Here is an 18,740-nt window from a genome sequence, read left to right on the forward strand (position 1 = left end):
GGCAGGGTGTGAACACCTCAGGTAAGAATGCAGGAGAACCCAAAATAGCAACATGGGGCTGCCAACTGACTGCAGGATATGCCGCTTCATTTTATCAGATTTCATTTATTAATCGCTGACACAGAAGCAGCATAGATTTATGCTTATTAAACCACACTGACTCTGTGAGTCACTGTATTTATTTGTGTGTGTGTGTGTGTGTGTGTGTGTGTGTGTGTGTGTGTGTGTGTGTGTGTGTGTGTGTGTGTGTGTGTGTGTGTGTGTGTGTGTGATGTATCCAACAATAAAAAACTTGTATGCTACAGGCAGCATTGCTTATGAGTGCATTCAATACGTAAAGTTCTTGCATTATGTATCAAAACAGCTTCGTGGGAACTTTTTGTTTGTCACTGTTAAGTGTTCAGGTGTTCCTCTGATTACATGGACTAGGCACCCCCCCCCACCATTTATCTTCCAAAACACAAAGGTATGATTCTAGAGAAGCGCAACAAAGCAGGCAGCAAACGTTTAGAGGGCCGCATTGTTGGGTAATAACAGTAATCACCGTTCGAAGAATAAACTAGATGGAATGTATGAGTCTTACTCTTCTATTTGGCCGAAGCACATGCGCAATCTCACACACTTTCACACCCACACCTGAGCAGACGCACAGCGGCAGGCAAACATACACCCCCATACACAAACCCCTGTGCCGGTGCCTACAGTGCTGAGTGCAGGAATGAGTGGAATTGATGTGGAATGTCTCATCTTTTGGTTGGCTGTGAAGTAGACACATTGCCGTACCTAGCTTTGCGCCCAAACCAAGCATGTCGACTATCAGCGGCCTCTGTCAAAGACTAAATCTTCTGCAGGGAATCTTGGGAATCTCAGTTACGCAGCGCTTCTTGTTGCAGTTCCTCCCTGCCCTGCCAACCCACAGCCCGCACTTTGTTTATACAAAGCCATGGGAGCTGGACACCCTTCACTCACAGAAAAGAAAGAAAACAAAGATGAGATAAAGGTAAGAAGTCATCCACAGACATGCAGACAAGGGTTAGCGTGTGAGCGCAGACCGCCACAGAGGTGGGGCTTTTTTCTATTTTGGAGCTGGGAAGGATTCACCAGATGAATTTACATTACTGGAATTCCACTCATGTCAGCACTTAAAAGAGATTTCTCCTCTTGCTCAAAGGAGACACTTTAAATCTCAATAGGTGAGCTAAAACAACAAGGTGCCAATTTTAGGAAAGACACTTAACAAGTCATATAAACCTGAAGTGTTTCTCCAGAGCAGAGTTGACTCTTTTGACCTCAATTACCTTGCAATTAAAGTAATTGTACTACATTATATATATATATATATCATTTTCCATTAGAACCTAAAGGTAAAAGATGATCCTGACCTTCTCAAATGATGCAATGTTCTGAAATAAGCCCAAATATCCGGGGAGGAATGATAATACGATACTTTATTCATCCCTGTGGGGAAATTGTCTTCCCACTTCTGATTTCAAATTGCCATGTGGAAGATTAAAACTGAAAACAGGTGTGCTGCCTTTCACACCAAATTACTTCAGCGCAGGTGTATGTAGCCATCTTGGCAGAGTACCTGAAATCAAATACAGCCTCATCACACTCCTGCAAAAAAGAGGCAGGCACACCTACCACCAACACCGTGGTGTAAAATTCTCTTTTTGCCTTGCCAGAGTGTTGCACAGTGGCAGTGATAATGATAGCACATATGCCGCTGCTTTCCCCAGCCCTGGTTTTAGGCTCATAGCGGTCGCCCTCCTGAGTTTCAACAAAAAACGTTTTGGCTTCAGCTCTCCAGCTACTGCAGCAATGTCCTGGTGAGAGCGGGAAGCAATTTCCAAAATCTAAATTTGATTAGAGGATGTCTGACAACCTTTTGTTTCTCTGACATCCTTTCTCCCATCACAACTACAGAGTTTCGGATATCAAAACTAAGTCCAGACTTAAGATTTCATGAAATACTTGTGTTCCTTAAGATTTTAAGGCAAAGCACGTTCATAACCTTCAATTTACTGAGAAATGTCTGGATTGTACATTTAAAGGCTAACAAGTATCTATGTTTAGATTGAGTAGCAAAGCAGTAGCGTGATGTATTTGTACCACCACCCAAAGTCTTCAAAAGGGCGGTAATCAGAAGGGAGATAGTACAAAACATCAGACTTTGACACTGGAGACCAAGGTTCATGTTCTCTCTCCGACAGTTTCCAAGATAATATTTTCCTTAGCTAAATTTGAGTTGCCTGAACTTAAAAAAAAAAAAAAAAAAAAGCCATGCTAGATTGTCTTTGTCCAAAAATGGAAGCACTAGATCAGGACCATAGCTTCCACTGAGGTCCTCAGTATTTTTGATTTGGAGGTTTTAGTAACCCTAAGGAAATTAAAACTGTACAGTTTGGCTGATTTGGGACTTTTAGGCCATCCATCCATTAAACACATCCTCATACCTAAACGACATTATAGATTGATTTCCAAAGACTCCCAAAATGACACACATGACCGGTCTCTTTACTGTTGCATGGTGGCAGTTTAATCATGTGGCTGTAATTATGTCACCGTTCTATTTAATGTAACAGGCGCAGCTTTAAACACGTAGTAAACATTGTGAAATGGAACTAGTTAAGTTTAGGCAACAAAAATACTTAGGGTTAGTAAAACATCAGGGATTTAGGGACGTCATTGCGTCTTGGACTAAAACTTGGTTAATTTCAAACTGACAGTTGACTTATGGTTTCACATACTTAACTTTAAACAGCCAATGTCAACAGATCCATCGTTGTGACAACTGAGCAAACTGTGATATGGTTGAAAACCATTGGAAAAGCGCTATTTCCAAGATCAAGAATTAAAAATTTGACATGTTTTTTTTTCAATCAGAAGGCCTTAGATTGATTGCTTCAGCCATGCGTGTGCACGTTAACATAAGGGACTAAATATTAATTTCACCCACTGATTAGTCAGAGTGAACATTAACAACAGCCCACAGTTAACTGACTCAGATAATGGAACTCATTACAGTTAAGCACACATATCTGTTCCATTTCTACTCCCAGAACAGTGAACAGCGACAACCGACAGTTTAACTTTGTTTTCAAAGAAGGAGCTATCATCATTAACAGGACTGGAAAAACAGACACAGACTCCAACTCCATGTAATTAATCTATTTACCCTCCGAATGCTATTGCTTTCCCACACATACACACCAACAGCTCTGGGTACTTGTCATGTACACCCAAGCTGATAATTAGGTGATAAAATTAAACATGTAGACACACAAACCGCTCAGGATGCCAAACAGAGATTCATATCTCAGTGCTGTCAGGAACAGATTGGCAATTTACAGTGACCTTATATCCTATGGTATCATTGTGAAATTCTTCATTACTGTATGGGTCTGTCATGTGGTTTTTGTTTAGCATAATACCGAAATTCATTACAGGATCATAATGAATCTTCTAATAAACACTGTGCAGGTACACACACATTCATATGTGTACAGTGGACAGAGCTGAACTTACAGTAAGTTGTTCAGGTCTCAGCAAAGTCCGAGCAGCTGAGAAGGAGGAGTGCCGGGGAAGACAGTTTAATGATTATTACTGGCCTGAGGCCAAGCTCATAACTCATGTTAAGTCTCCAGCCTCTTTCTGCACCATCGACTGGCTGCGAGCTGTTGACAGGAGAAGAGTTAGTGGGACAAACAGACACTTACTTGTTTTTTAAGTTTGCCCATGGAAAGGAAATTGTGCTAACACGCTTTTTTAATCAAACTGAGTTATTGTTATTTTATTTGCTGCAGTTATTTATTGTTTCTTTTGAGATTGTAAAACTGGTGTTAGTACTTTTGCAAGCAGATACATTAGTTACTTATAGTTTCCCGTTTTCAGCTAATTTTTTTGTATCACTTTATATAATATCGCAGTATTGCCATCCATGCTCAGTATTATATTATTACTTATGGCCTGCTTGCAGCAGCAACCCTCATTCAGGAGAACTCTTTAAACACTTTAAAGCCACAACGTGTAGAATTTCTGTTGTGGTAGTATAATTGTTTTATCAAATTTTTCTGATGTCAGAAATTTTATTTGAAGAAAAAAATAAATAAATAATAAAATAATGCGAAAATGCAGTAAGAATTTACAATTTTCGTGTGGATTTCATAAACTGCAATCACACAATTCCATGCTGTCTGTCTGATGCTTCCACCAGCCGGTTTTAATATTTAAATTAATAGATTTTACTTATTTTTTAGGCATTCTGATTTGCATTTAATGAGTAACATGTTAAAGTATGAAACATTTGGAAATGTAATTCAAAGAAGCGGAGACTGATTAGTTGAATTTATTTTGCGTTGAATTTATTGCAGGGCAGGGTTACCTAATAAACTGGTAGCTCAAAAAGCCAAAAGGGACAGACAGAGACCCTCAGTGTCAGTAGACCTGCAGCCTCACATGAGAAATTACCACCAGCCTCCACTGCAATAATAAAGAATTAGGAACACAAAATCTCTTGTTCCGGCCCTGGCTCTCATTAAACAGTATGAGATTGGAACTGACCTAACTTATGCTATGAGACGACCCAGGTGTTATAATTGTACAAAAGTAAATTACACTTTTTCTTTATATTAAAACTAAATCCAAAATATAATACTAATCCAAATTTAAGCCCATGAAACTCAAATAAAACAAATAAGATATTCACAAATGTTTTAAAAGACAGACACTGCCTCACTCTCTATTTGCATCACCGGTTCCAACGCAGAGCGATTCGCCTGTTTCCAGGCTTCTGCTGCTTCAGTGTTTCTTTGCATGCAGGTGCGATGGTCCTCTAAACTTTACATCCCCTCTCAGGCTTTCTGTTTTATATATCCCCTCAACCCTCTTGCTTAACCTGAGAGCTAACATGTCATTCATTGTGCGTTACGGTGAAACTCATCCAAACCCATCTCTTATTTCGTTAAGTGCGTCCGCGTTACTTTCCCGTTCCGCCGGAGCGCCGATGGAGGGAGTAGCAGGTGGAAGTGAACAGCAGTAACTTGTCTACTTCTCCATTTATTCTGCTCTGCTTTTACTGTCAATCCAGTGTTTTTATGATTAATGTACATCTTGTTCAACACTGCCCCAAGGGGCTTTGCTGTTGTGTGCAAAACTCGGCACGTTTCCCCACCGAACAACCTAAAATCCAATTCGCTCTATCGCAGTTTTTCCCCATAAGAAGCGATTAAAGAGAGAAGACATAATAAACAAAGGAAAATGAATTTGAACTACCGGTAATTTGACTTTTGAACTACCGTTAATTTGAATGCACTTTCACTGAGCCTGAAATCCAGACACAAAAAAAGAACAAAAAAACATGTTTTTGTTGATTAATAATCTACCAGAAAAGCCACAAAATCTAGTTGAGGAAAAGTTATAAAACTGTGATATGTACAGTAGATGCTATTGTGTCTAATCGTGTGTGTGCTAAACCTTTTGAAAAATAAAGGATAGATAGATAGATAGATAGATAGATAGATAGATAGATAGATAGATAGATAGATAGATAGATAGATAGATAGATAGATAAACTTGGTTGCATCTCAGACTAATTATTTTCATAGTACCTGCCCTCTCTCACTTCCCTCCCTCACTGTTTTTTTCTCTTTCTTGGCGTGGCACGGTAGCGTCCAATTGTAAACACAAGCTAAATCATTCAATCGCTTCAATGGATTGGGGCTGGAAACCCCGCCTGTGGGCCGTCCCTTGCCGAGGCATTACATTATAATAAGACAAGCGTGTCTCCGGAGATAGTTCTGTTTTCTGCTGCTCTAGACTGAGACGCAGGGTGCCTCCAACGCTTACGACGAGCCTCTACAACACACAAACACAGAGAGACATTCCTGCTGTCAGGACTGCTACACCTGCTCTGCTGCGCGGCTGAGACACTTAAAGGGAGAAGATCATTTTTTGGGGGGGAAAAAAAATGAAACTTGAAGTTTTCTCCGCGCACCACTTCGCGCAGAAGCCGCTGGAGTTGTGCATGGACCCAGAGGGGGGAGTCCCGTCTCCTCTATCCGGAGACGAGCTGGGGTCGGACGGGGACTGCGTGGCCAACAGCCCGGCACCTGTCGCCCAGAGCGGCGACAGTAGCAAGGGGAAGCCGTACACCCGAAGACCCAAACCCCCTTACTCCTATATCGCTCTCATCGCCATGGCCATCCGGGAGTCCAGCAGCGGCCGCCTCACTCTGGCAGAAATCAACGACTACCTGATGAAGAAGTTCCCGTTTTTCCGCGGCAGCTACACCGGCTGGAGGAACTCCGTGCGCCACAACCTGTCACTCAACGACTGCTTCCTCAAAGTTCTGCGGGACCCGTCCAGGCCCTGGGGCAAGGACAACTACTGGATGCTCAACCCGCACAGCGAGTACACCTTCGCTGACGGAGTGTTCCGCCGCAGGAGGAAGCGCATCGGCAAGAGGTCTGCTAAAGAGAGGGAGAGCCCGGACATCCTCAGCGAGGAAACCCGCCTCCCTGTCCCGGAGGAGAGAGTGGGGGCCAAGTTCTCGAGCTCCTTCGCCATCGACAGCATCCTCAGCACACCCTTCATACGGAGGGAGGACAGCCACGTTGAGGCAGAAACCCACGCCACCCGGATCTACTGGTCCCCAGGGGCCCACATACTGCCTTACGCTCTGAGCTACCCGGCGCAGCACACGTACCTGTCAGATGGTGCGTACAGCAGCACAGAGCCCAGCAGGGATGCACTCACATACCTCCAGCAGACAGCACCGGGCATGGTCGCACCTGAGGCCGGTCTCCACGTGCTCACCATGTCCAACAAGGCGCGAGGTTTCCATATAGACTCCTTGCTCTCATAAAGCACCCGGACTGCTGTCAGACTTGTATGTTTTGACCCATGATGTGCACTTTTGTGACCGCTCTTAGCTTCCAGTGCTTTAGCTGTTTAACTGTTTGGGACTCTGTCTGTAGTGAACGTCATTCTGCAGTGAAACAAAACAAAGGACGTGTTGTCAATGTAAATCTAATCTGTGTGGTGACACAGCAAATAGATGCTGTCAGTGTGTGTGTGTGTGTGTGTGTGTGTGTGTGTGTGTGTGTGTGTGTGTGTGTGTGTGTGTGTGTGTTCATGCACCCATGGTTCATTGGTCATTTCCACTGTATGACGGCAACCAAGCACCATGTAAAAAAAAAACAAAAAAACTATTCATCTATTTATATTTTCATGTTTTGTATGACCTGCTGTATAAGATATTGTTGTATATAAAAGAAATGTTGACTGAGCTGCTTTGAGAATGACGTGGCTGCACTAGAAACGCATGGAAATGCCCGATGTTTTCCTAAGATTGATTCATGCATGCCTGGTATTTTTATGAATAAAAAACGTGAAACAATGGGACCCTGATGTTGAATGAGTTGTTCATTATACGGATGTGAAAGGGAGAGGGCGTTTGAGCGAAGCAGGTGTGCAGAGCAGTGGGGGCGGGAGGGAATGGGCCTTACACCTGTTCAACAGGAGAGAAACCTGCGGTAGATTTGACTGTAAAGGCAAAGAAAGGAGTGGGTTGTTGGGCTCATAATCTGTTAAAAAATTAACTCCTAAATCATAATCATCAAAGTCAGAATAACAGAATTTAACTCCAGCATACTGCCTTATCTTGCTTAACTCTTACACTGATTCCTATAGTACTGATTTTTTTTTTTTTTTTTTATCTAAATATTAGCCAGTAGTAGCTTATTTAAATGGCAAAAAAGACAGTCAGTCTTGATATATTCAAATCGAGGCAACAACCACAGAAATAAATAAACATATCAAATATTTAAGAGTAAACATAAAAAAACACTGTTATAATTATTATGTTGTGTTTATCAGTGTGTCACGCACATACATGTACAGCCAACATGGACTCATAACACTCCTGTCGCAGTGGTGAAACATTTGTCAGACAATAACATAACTTCTTAATATAATATTTCAAATAAAGCACTTTGTCTCAGTCTCTGCAAATAAAAACCTGCCACAAAAAAATGTCCAGAAGGACGTTTTACTAACATTATTATTATTGTTGTTGTTGTAATTATTATATTTGGATCTAATTTCATATACAGCCCATTTATATTGATACGTTTACTGTTTCGTCAAAATAACAATATGAAATATGCCACACAATGTTTACTAAAAATATGAAAATGATTTGATGCATGCAATCAGTTCTACATGATTGTGATTAGGGATAACAGTTTCTCACAAACTGGTAATAACCAAGAGACACAACAAAGACAAGATGTGTCCGCAGTGCTCTCATCGTAAAAGAAAAACATCCATTTTCTTCCGCCATCAAAACTCAACTATCTATGATTATTTATGTCGGCCAGATGTTCAGATTTATATGCACACACGATATTATTTTCAACAGTATGGCACAGTGCCCTGCCGGCTGTTTACTGCTCGTGTCCGGAGGAGGCTGCAGTTGCTCTCCGCGGTCCTGAAACAGACCCCAGACTCATCAGCGGTTGGTCCAGTGACGAGACACATTCGTGTAAAACCTACAAATAATATTATTCGCTTAAGTTCAATATAAAGACGAGAAAACACTTTTTTTTTTACTCCGGCACACAGTTTTTATAAAATAAAGTTCCTGTTATTTTCATAATGACCTGCGGTCATTCTGGTGTGCACTGTTATCAATTTTGGTTACATTAAATAAAAAAAACTTTCAGTCTGAGAGTTTTCTTCAAAAAATATACCTGCTCAATAAAAAGCTCATTTTTTTCTCCATATTATGCAATCACAAAACAAGAAGAATAATACCACAAAAATGAGATGTCATTTTCAGAACTGTAATTTCTGTAACTGATGCCACTGAATTACAAAATGTTTGTTATTTGTTTATTTGTTTCGAAATGTAATGTAAAGCGAGTTTTAATATTATTCAAAATAACAGATCCTCTATACCTAAAATATGTTAAATGACTAAATTCAAGTAAGTTGTGGAACATGATGTTGGAGTTTTGGACATGAGCTCTTCGGATGCAGGTGCATGAGTCAAAACCAATCTGCACATTTCACATTAAATATCCTGTATTTTTGTCACTGCCGTCATCTCAGTATTTGACCATGTTGACCCTTGGGCTACAGCTCTGATCAGGCCTGCACTGTACATCTCTCGCGCCCCTACTGATCGTTATGCACATAGCCTAACAGTACATGATGCTGAGGCTGTGTGCAGAGCGCGCAGAGCAGTCTGACAGGTGACAGGTGAGGCTCCTGTTTTCAGGGACAATGCTGCTACCTGCAGGTGAAACGCCGGAACAGCACACCTGTCTGATCTTAGTGTCCCTGCATTGTTAACATCCTTGTTGTCATGACGCGCATCCTTTATATTTGTAAACAGCCTTTCTCTGTATTTAGATTTCCACCAGTGCCTGTCTCGACCCGGTCCACATTATCATGTTGCCTGAGCAGGAACTCAGGCCTGGCTGCCAAGGAATAAGGCCCACAGTGTTATCAAACCAAACTTTAAGTCAGGCACAATGTTAGGAAGTCCAAACAGTCTGTCACTCCGGCAAACTGAACCGCGCCTGACCTCCCAGAGTCCCGGACAGGCAGCTCCAAAGCTCCCGACACCGCCACAGGAAACGCAGGCGGAGAAAACCCCGAGCAGCCGAAAGAATATTAGATTAGCGTTAAAAGGAGCTGAACTCAGTGTATGTTATTCTTTTATTTAATGAATTGTGTTCATTACAGGGCAATATAATATAAAAAGGGCAATCAAAACATGGGGCATTTAAGACAACCCTAATTATTATTACGTTGTGTTTGCATATTATATTGGGGGAAAAGAAACGTGTTTCTAAATATTTGTTGGTTATTTTTTTTGTGAGAAATAGAGGAGCCTTATTATTTTTTATGTAATATACTTCATTTAAATATAGTATAATTGTAGGCCGTGAACATTTTATTTCAAAATGGCATGAAATAGGTTACCCGAGGTTAGACAGCCCGACAAACGTTCTCTCAAAATCTTATCTACCTAATATGTCACGGACGATAAACAATGTATTTCAGCCTAAACATGAAAACAAACAGAAGGCCTTATTGTGTCGGCATTAGGCTCATATGGGCCTCCAGTCGTGACTGTATTCCAAAGGTAAACTCTCCTATCAAAAACACCTCTGAATAGCTTTCGTGTTGGCCGCTGGTCACTTATTATTTCCAAAAGGCTAAATAAGGAGCTCGTATAATCTCGGTGCGTAAAAGCAGCCGGAGCGTCGTCTTCAAAGCGCTCCCAGAACAAAGATTCCCTCTCCAAGCCGAGGCATCCTGATCACGGCGGGGGTCATAAGTTTTGATGTTGCAGGAAATTTCTGGGGCTGTAAAGCTCCTCCAAACTGCTGTGTGTGTGTGTGTGTGTGTGTGTGTGTGTGTGTGTGTGTGTGTGTGTGTGTGTGTGTGTGTGTGTGTGTGTGTGTGTCTGTGCGTCTGTGCGTGTAAAATGATTTTAACCACACATCCTTTGTTGTGCAAAGTGCAAAGGTTATTGTTGCTGGTTATTGTTTGGGAAATCGTCCAGGCTATATCTAAATTTCAAAAGGTTGTGTCGGCAAACACGTGCACAGACACAGATTTGAGTGTGTGAAATGAAGTTTAAAAATTGGAACTATGTTTATTTTCTGCGAAGTTTCCACTCGTGGTGTTGAGGTTTGTTTAATCTCCTACAAACATCATCATCATGGGCCTCTGGGAAAGAAATGACGCAATCAAATGTTCATACAATTACGCTGAAATATTATCTATGCATGCCCAGAAATTAAAAAGCATAATAAAAAAGAAATCGTGACAAACATGCGCACAACACATCCAAAAAAGCTCTCGGTTTAGCGACAACCACATAACTTGATGCTTTTTTTCTTCTTCAATGATCTCTGTCGCAGCACGGATGTTGATATTACCTTTATGTGATATATAACTCCATCATGTTGGACAAATCTGTGTGTGATGTCTCCGTAGGGGAGGAAACTGTCGACGCCCGCTCGCCTAATTTCGCTTTTCTCTCTCTAATGAACGTGGGGCCCATGGGACCGGCTCTGGCCCGGGGCGGTAAGCTGACACTGGCGCGCTGTGTGTGGTATCCAGGGCCGGGCTTGATGGAAAAAGCCTGCTTCCACTCATGTCAAAGTCATTTACTCAGAGCAACCCCCCGCTTACACACGCACGGCAAAGACCACCACCTCTCCATCTCTCACACTCCTCGACCCAGCCCGGCACCGCGACAGTTTGTTTTTGTTATCCTCTGGACCAGTTTGGGAGGAAATTATGAGCAAAACAATACAAATAATACAAGTTGGTGCGTTTTTTATTGCTCCACAGCGATGCGTTAGGGTCTCGTCTGCCGCAGATATCATGTAGGCCCAAGTGAATGTTTAGGCTCATCATTGTTTCAGTTGCAAGCTGGACCTTTTGCATATATTGTGGGGGTTTATTCGTGTCAGGAAAATGTATGATCTGTGGCACATCGGGCTGAAATCACAACTTCATACATGCAGGACCAGAGGGGGAAAAAGCTCGTTTTTTAGCTTGTGCGTCTGGCGCTGTTGATTGGGATGTCTGGGGGGAGGTTTGATAGATGGCTTAATTGCGTGTAGTCCGAACTTGGAGCGAGGGGGTGGGAGGGGAAGAAAGAAGACGAGGAGAGAACGAGGGGCTTTAATGCTGTTGAGAACGGTAAGTGGACTTGGGCCAGATTTGGCAAGAGGGTTGAGGGGGGGTGGCTCTACATTCGTCACTGATTTCAGGGAGATTTGCAGGCGCACAGTACGGATGAGGAGAAGGGGTGGGGGGCTCTCGCAGAGGGAAGAAAGATTTATGAAATGATAGGTGGTCGAGCTTTGTTTGGCTGGACATTTGCGTTCAATAAGTCGAGTTTTTTTGTGTTTCCTCCACTTGAGGGATTATTAACGCGGTCGATGGCCACCCGGCGCGCCACACAGCACCACTTAGCGCCGCTGTGACACCCAGTGGAGCCCTCGTGTCGAGCTAAAGCCCTGGACACTCAGTCTCCAGTGGATAACCAGCTCCCCCCACTCTCTCTTCCTCTTCCTCTCTCTGTCAGTGCGTACTCGCCGTGCGTTCTGCATGCGTCAAGGGAGCACCGTGCGTAACTGGAGAGTCGTGCGTAACTGGAGACAGATTTCACTCCATTTTGCGCTGGGATTCTGAGGACCACTGGCGGTGTAACGCTCACTTGCAAGGACACTGACCGCTGGATCCCGATTTATTTCTCTTTTGAAACATTTCACGGCTCGTCTTTTCTCCCTCCCTCTCTTCACTCTACGCCAGTCGTACGTCAGAGCTGACATGACGACCGAGACCCCTCAGCAGCAGCTGGACCCTCCGCCTCCTCTGAGATCCAGCCCGGCGTCCGGCGCCCTGCACCCCGCCATGCTGAGCCCACAAGCCGCCACAGAAAGTTCGTCCACCGCCATTAAAGGAAAGAAGACGAGCTCCGGTTTACGGCGACCGGAAAAGCCGCCGTACTCCTACATCGCTCTCATCGTTATGGCAATACAGAGCTCCCCCACCAAACGACTGACACTTAGTGAGATCTACCAGTTCCTCCAGGCTCGCTTCCCATTCTTCAGGGGCTCATATCAGGGCTGGAAGAACTCGGTCCGGCATAATCTTTCGCTGAACGAGTGCTTCATCAAGCTGCCCAAAGGGCTGGGCAGGCCGGGGAAAGGCCACTACTGGACCATCGATCCGGGCAGTGAGTTCATGTTTGAGGAAGGCTCGTTTCGTCGCAGACCCAGAGGCTTCAGAAGAAAATGTCAAGCTCTGAAGCCCATGTATCGGATGATGAACGGCATAGGCTTCGGCACCTCCATTCTCCCGCAGAGTTTTGACTTTCAAGCTCCATCCGCCACTCTCGCCTGTCACGGCAACAGCTACAACTTGGACATGATGAGCAATTCAATGGCCGGGGGATACGACGGGCTAAGCAGCGGCCACCACGTACCCCACATGTCCCCGAGCCCCGGCTCCACATACATGGCGAGCTGTCCCGTGCCGTCTAACGGGGAGTACGGACCGGACAGCAGCAGCAGCCCCGTCCCGTCCTCTCCAGCCATGGCCAGCGCGCTGGACGGCCACTCCCCGTACGCCAGTACATCCGCACACTGGGCGTCCTCTGGTGGGTCCCCCTACATCAAACAGCAGCCTATAACCTCCAGCAGCCCCGCATCCTCTGGTTTACACTCCGGCATGTCGCCTTACTCCCTGGAGCAGAGCTATCTTCACCAGAACGGCAGGGACAGCCACAGCAGCGACATATCAGGTACCACAAACTCACGTAGGTCTATGGCTCACAGTGGGGAAGGCGAACCCCGTCTAATATTTTGGGGGGTTATCATAAAAATAAATTAATAAAAACACATAATAATCCTCACAGCATGTCCACCTCACATGCTAAATTGTGTTTCCATGTGCAGCAGAGGCATGTGACAAATATTTGAAGGAGTCAAAACTCAATTATGAAATTACATATTTTATAAATATATTGCCGTGTTTATTTTTAAGGAAAATGATTCCAAAGGGGAGTTTACATAACCTATTCGTGCAAGGCGAGTAATACAAATAAATATATCATTTAGTACTATTCATTTTAATTATATAGTTTAATTATACTTGACTCTAAATTATTTCCGTCTGAGTGTTTCCTAAGCTCGGACGTAGTGGGTGACAAAATATTTTATCAATTGTTTAACTAATTTGATTGAATAATAAAGTTAAATTGAATGTTAATTGAAAAAAATAAAACACACCCAAGACCATGCACTGGAGACTTGTTCAGTACAATTTTGTTGTAGTTTTCAAAATGTTTTTGAGGCCAATAAATAATGAATATATTTAGATTCTAGGAGCTAAATGTATAATTTATGTCTCTTTAATCCACAGTCTACAGGATTTTCTAAATCACATCTATTCGGTACAAGTGTTCACGGGATATTTTCGCTAATAAAAAGATTAAGAAAAACAGCTATTTTGTGATCGCGTTCTTAATTCACCTCCCCAGTTCACGCTCATTTGCTTTAACATAACACACTGAGGCTTTACTAAAGTCTGGGGATTTCACCGAGGCGAGTAACCCACGCTGGAGCCCGAAAGGGTCCCAGAGGTTAACTAAACAAAACTGTGCAGGTCGGACCACACCGGCGGAGGATACCACCAGAGACGGAAGGCCTTGTTAAACTTTACGCAGCGTTCTAATTGAGCCTGTACGGGGGATAAATGTGTTGGACTGCGCAGTGCAGGGTCGCTAACTGCACTGTCAGTCAGAGAGGCATGTGTGTGTGTGTGTGTGTGTGTGTGTGTGTGTGTGTGTGTGTGTGTGTGTGTGTGTGTGTGTGTGTGTGTGTGTGTGTGTGTGTGTGTGTGTGTGTGTTGTCTGTGAAAACGGGCGCAGGGCAGCGAGCTGTGGCCCGGAGGATAAAGCCTGCTGTCTTCCCCTGGAAAACACAGTCACATCTGGAGTCCTTATGACCTGGACGAAGCCACAGCCTCTCTATTTATTTTTTCTCTTTCTGGAAATAGAGGCTCGCTTACAGACACAAAATGACGGTCACTGAGTCTCATTTAAATATTCTTGCCGGTCTGGGGCTCTCCAGGAAAAATAATACTCATATTGATTACTGTTATTGGTTATAAATCAAAAGGAAAGCATTCGATGTATTCCTTAAAATAGCTAAAGGAAGGGTCGGTGCCTTTTAAAGAACACACATTCTTGGAAATGATTGCGCTGTCAACTTGTGGAAGGTGTACAGAAGGCACATTTAAAAAAAAAAAAAAACCATTATTACAAAATAAGTTATGTCTGCTCTTGTGTAAAGAAATAACAATTTTCCATAAATGTAAATTAATCCGTAAAGATGTGAGGCAGCTAGGGGGGGGGGGGGAATATATTTCGTATAAACGATAAATTAAAACAAAGGCCTTATCCGTCCTCATGCAGTCAATTTTGTTAGTTTTTAAAGTCTATATGACAGGGAATGCAGATTTGTGCGGGTTATAAAACATCTTAAGGTATTTTATATTTTATTTTAAAGCTATTTGACATTGTAAACATTCCTTTCTGGTCACAACAAACGATATTCACCCCCACACGCAGAATAATTCAATGCAAAACCTGGTTTAAGATGCTCAAAATAAAACTATAGGCTAGTCATGAAGGCTAACGACTAGGAATGTCTTTCCCCTCTGTATTTACATGTGTTTACTGTCTCCTCTGCAGTGGGGATTCCACGCTACCAGAGCCATTCCTCGGTGTGCGACAGGAAAGATTTTGTGTTAAACTTTAACGGCATCTCCTCCTTCCACCCCTCGGCTGGCGGCTCCTACTACCACCATCACCACCATCACCATCCCCAGAGCGTCTGCCAGGACATCAAACCCTGCGTGATGTGAGAGACACGGCCACAGTCAAACTGCAGCTCTGTCACAAGACATCAAAGCGAACATTTGTAATTTTTACTTCTTCTTTTTTTTTTTTTTTTTGGAGGATTCATACGAGGATGTATCGTGGCGTCGCTCTCACATGTTTGCCTCCTACATGCAGCCAAAGTAGCTTTTCTTGGTTGGACTTGAGAAACTTATGCATTGAAGGAAATGAATGAAGAAACCTCCAGATGCCTTTAAAAAAAAAAAAAAACTAAAAAAAACCACTCTGCCAATATGAACCCTGACAAGCGCTTTCTTCTTCTTCAAAAGAAGCTTCAGAAACACGACTTTTTTAATGTGTTTGCTCTTGTAACACGTGCAAACTAATTATATTCTATGTAACTATGTTCTATCCTATTCGAGTAACTACACACAAGACGCTTTAGGCTAACATGAACTGCAACAAACCTTGCACTTATTGTATAACCCTTTGCCAACTTTATGTCCTGTAAAAGGTTTCAATAAAGCTGATATATATTTTAGGCTACATTCCTACAGACTTCTGTCTTTCCATGCACATTCATGTAGAAAGGTTGTTTACTTTGCTTTAAGGGGAGCTGATGTTGAGCTTGCATAAAACAGAAACACACAGAATTCCATATTGAATATTGCTTTCTGGCCGTTTACGCATTTCCAGTCATGGCCAACAGTGATGGAAAGTACATTTTCTCAATTTATGATACCTAACTGAGTATTTTAATGATCTGCTACTTCACTGTACTCATTTATTTGGCAGCTGGAGTTATTGTATTTATCAGAATACGATTTAACATGCAAAACCTGAGATCAGTTCATAATATTTCAAGCATGATTATATAGATTAAACTATTCAACAGTATTTAAACTTAGCTCCTTTGCAAAGTGCTACAACATTATGATTCTTTTTAGATTATGATCAAATAATACCATAGACACAGGCTGTTCTACTGCATAATGAGTACTTTTACTTTTGATACTAATATATTTTGCAGTTAATACTTCTGTAATAAGTAAGGGGTTAAATGCAGGACTTTTAAGGAACACTTTTATATTGTAGTACGGCTACTTTTACCTAAGTAAATTATCTGGTTATTCCACCATTGATGGTCAGGTTTTTAATTAGTATTATTCTCTAAACTGTATGACATTTAATAACACAGGAACGCATACAGTATAATAATCTAATGTGCAACATAAAGCTCTAAAAAGGCTGCTTTGAATCTTATTTTTCAGATACAATTTTTTTGTATCACTTAATAAATAATGTTCATTTTTAAAGTGATTTAAAAGTGAAATTTCTGTTATTTCAATAGTTTCTGTTTTGGTATGCAGTTTGTGATTATATTGGGGGTGTTGCAGTGCTGAAAGAAGTATTCAGATCCTTTACTCAAGTAAACGTAGCAATGTCACTATATTGAAATGAAGCCCCATTTTTCTACACCGTAAAGCCATTACAAGTAAAAGTCCCACATGTAAAATCTTTCTTTAGTAAAAGTACAGAAGTATTATCATCAATGTACACTTAGTTAAGGATCAAAAGTACTCTTTATACATAACAGAATGGCTGTAAACACAATTTGAATGTTGCATAAGGTCAAAGTGGAGATACTGTACATTACATCCTGTTGGGTAGTTTAAACCAAAATCAGGAATCATGTTATCAACAGTGGTTTCTTTTCACCACTGTTGATAATGTAGTTGTGTATTAGGAAACATACTTTCAAAGCAATATAGAAAGCTAAAAACCACAAAGGCTGATCATTAAAGCTTGTATACTGCTGATAGGAGGTGTGAGGCTCAAAAGATAAACGTCCTTTGAAAGTTATATTAGAACATAAAAGGACAAAGCCACTTCTAGTTTGACTATTTCCAGGTTTTGCATGTTTTACAGCCACCTCCAGCCTGTCTAACGCAGCTGCAAGTCTTTCTGCATCCTGAGGCTGCTCCTTTCCATGTGGACATCCAGCGTTGCAAACATCTGAAGACGCCATGTAAACAAATGAAACGACAGGGCCCACGTCTATGGAAATGTAACAACTTGGTATTTTTAGAGTGCGGTAAACAGATCAGACTCACAGAGAGCTACCTCTCACACAAACAGAGGGCAGGCTTGGGCGGCTGCACTGCTTCTCTTTTTGTCTACATGGCTTTTGGTCATGACTCAAATGCAGCATCCCTCATGGCTGACATATGCAGATAGAGATTTGGTGGCAGCTCTTCATTAGGCCACTGACATAATCACAGTTTCTTAAAGTGCTCTGTGGAGTCACTATTTGTGTGCTGAATGCAACGTCTGAGAAAATGTTTTCGCTGGGATGTTTAATATCTGTTACGTATATGTGTTTATTTGTCGTGTTAAAGTGCACTATGGGTTTCAAAACTTTTCTCTGGAGCACAGTACTTTATAAATATATTTTGTCACGTTGCTTGAAAGTAATTGTCTAGGAAGTAAGAACAAAATTCAGCCAGTTTTAAAAATTCTAAGGTATTACACATGCAAACCACATGTGAAATCCATGTTTTCACAAGTAATATTTCACATTTGAACTGCCAAAAAGCCACATGTGCAAAACAAATTCACATATGGACAAATTCTTCTATGATGCCGAGAATAAAGAAAGATGTGGCAGCAAATTATACAAGGGGTCATCATACTTTATATCTACTTGTAAGCAAGCTTCAAATCCAGAATCAGTGTCAGAAAACCCACGGTGAGGGACTAACTGACTCTATCCTGTTAGTCTTACTGAAGTGGCCTCCTTCTAGTGTTTTGAACACTTTGGTGTCCAACAAACGTCAAGTGGGATTGGTAACGGCAACAGCAGTCACAGTTCAAAAAGAAAAAGAAAAAAAATGTCTTTGACTAGACAACAAAGTCCTTTCTAATTTCCTCAAAGCAACCCTCCATGATGAAAAGTCACACAAAGTGGCCCTGCAGCGAGTGGATTTTCCATGACAAGATTTTTGAGGAGTGCTGAATTTTCAATATGGTGGAGTATAGTGTCATCTAGTGGCTGAGACCATCCACAGAGATCATTTCTGCAGTAGGGCGATATCATGAGGGATACACAGAGCAGCGACAACCCTAACCCTATTAACCCTAACCCATTAACTGTAGTACTCTGAGAAAGCAAAAATAAATTACTAAAAGCTACTCCTACAGTAAAAATGTGACTTTTGTCTCACTTCTGCTGGATGCTGCTCAATTTAACGCCTGATTTAACATATATGTCAGAATCAGAATCAGAATCAAAATCAGCTTT

The 18,740-nt window shown here is 42.1% G+C and overlaps 2 protein-coding genes across 2 annotated transcripts; both read left to right on the forward strand.

Moving 5' to 3' along the window:
- The first annotated feature begins 5,774 nt into the window (after positions 1-5,774).
- Positions 5,775-7,404, forward strand: foxq1b (forkhead box Q1b). Its single transcript, XM_031282467.2, has one exon. It carries the CDS (start codon positions 5,969-5,971, stop codon positions 6,863-6,865), a length of 897 nt encoding a protein of 298 aa, XP_031138327.1. The 5' UTR covers positions 5,775-5,968; the 3' UTR covers positions 6,866-7,404.
- Positions 7,405-11,213: 3,809 nt separating this feature from the next.
- foxf2b (forkhead box F2b) lies at positions 11,214-15,987 on the forward strand. The gene is made up of 2 exons (XM_031282453.2): positions 11,214-13,339; positions 15,293-15,987. The coding sequence occupies exons 1-2, from the start codon at positions 12,364-12,366 to the stop codon at positions 15,463-15,465; spliced, it is 1,149 nt and encodes a 382-aa protein (XP_031138313.1). The 5' UTR covers positions 11,214-12,363; the 3' UTR covers positions 15,466-15,987.
- Positions 15,988-18,740: the final 2,753 nt, after the last annotated feature.

Source organism: Sander lucioperca, chromosome 11 (genome assembly GCF_008315115.2).
Source record: "Sander lucioperca isolate FBNREF2018 chromosome 11, SLUC_FBN_1.2, whole genome shotgun sequence".
NCBI lineage: Eukaryota > Metazoa > Chordata > Actinopteri > Perciformes > Percidae > Sander > Sander lucioperca.

Excerpts from the sequence above, each read along its gene's own strand:
- foxq1b (XM_031282467.2), top strand. The coding sequence starts at position 5,969 with ATGAAACTTGAAGTTTTCTCCGCGCACCACTTCGCGCAGAAGCCGCTG.
- foxf2b (XM_031282453.2), top strand. The coding sequence starts at position 12,364 with ATGACGACCGAGACCCCTCAGCAGCAGCTGGACCCTCCGCCTCCTCTG. Across the intron at positions 13,340-15,292 it reads CCACAGCAGCGACATATCAG|TGGGGATTCCACGCTACCAG; the intron begins GTACCACAAACT and ends TCTCCTCTGCAG.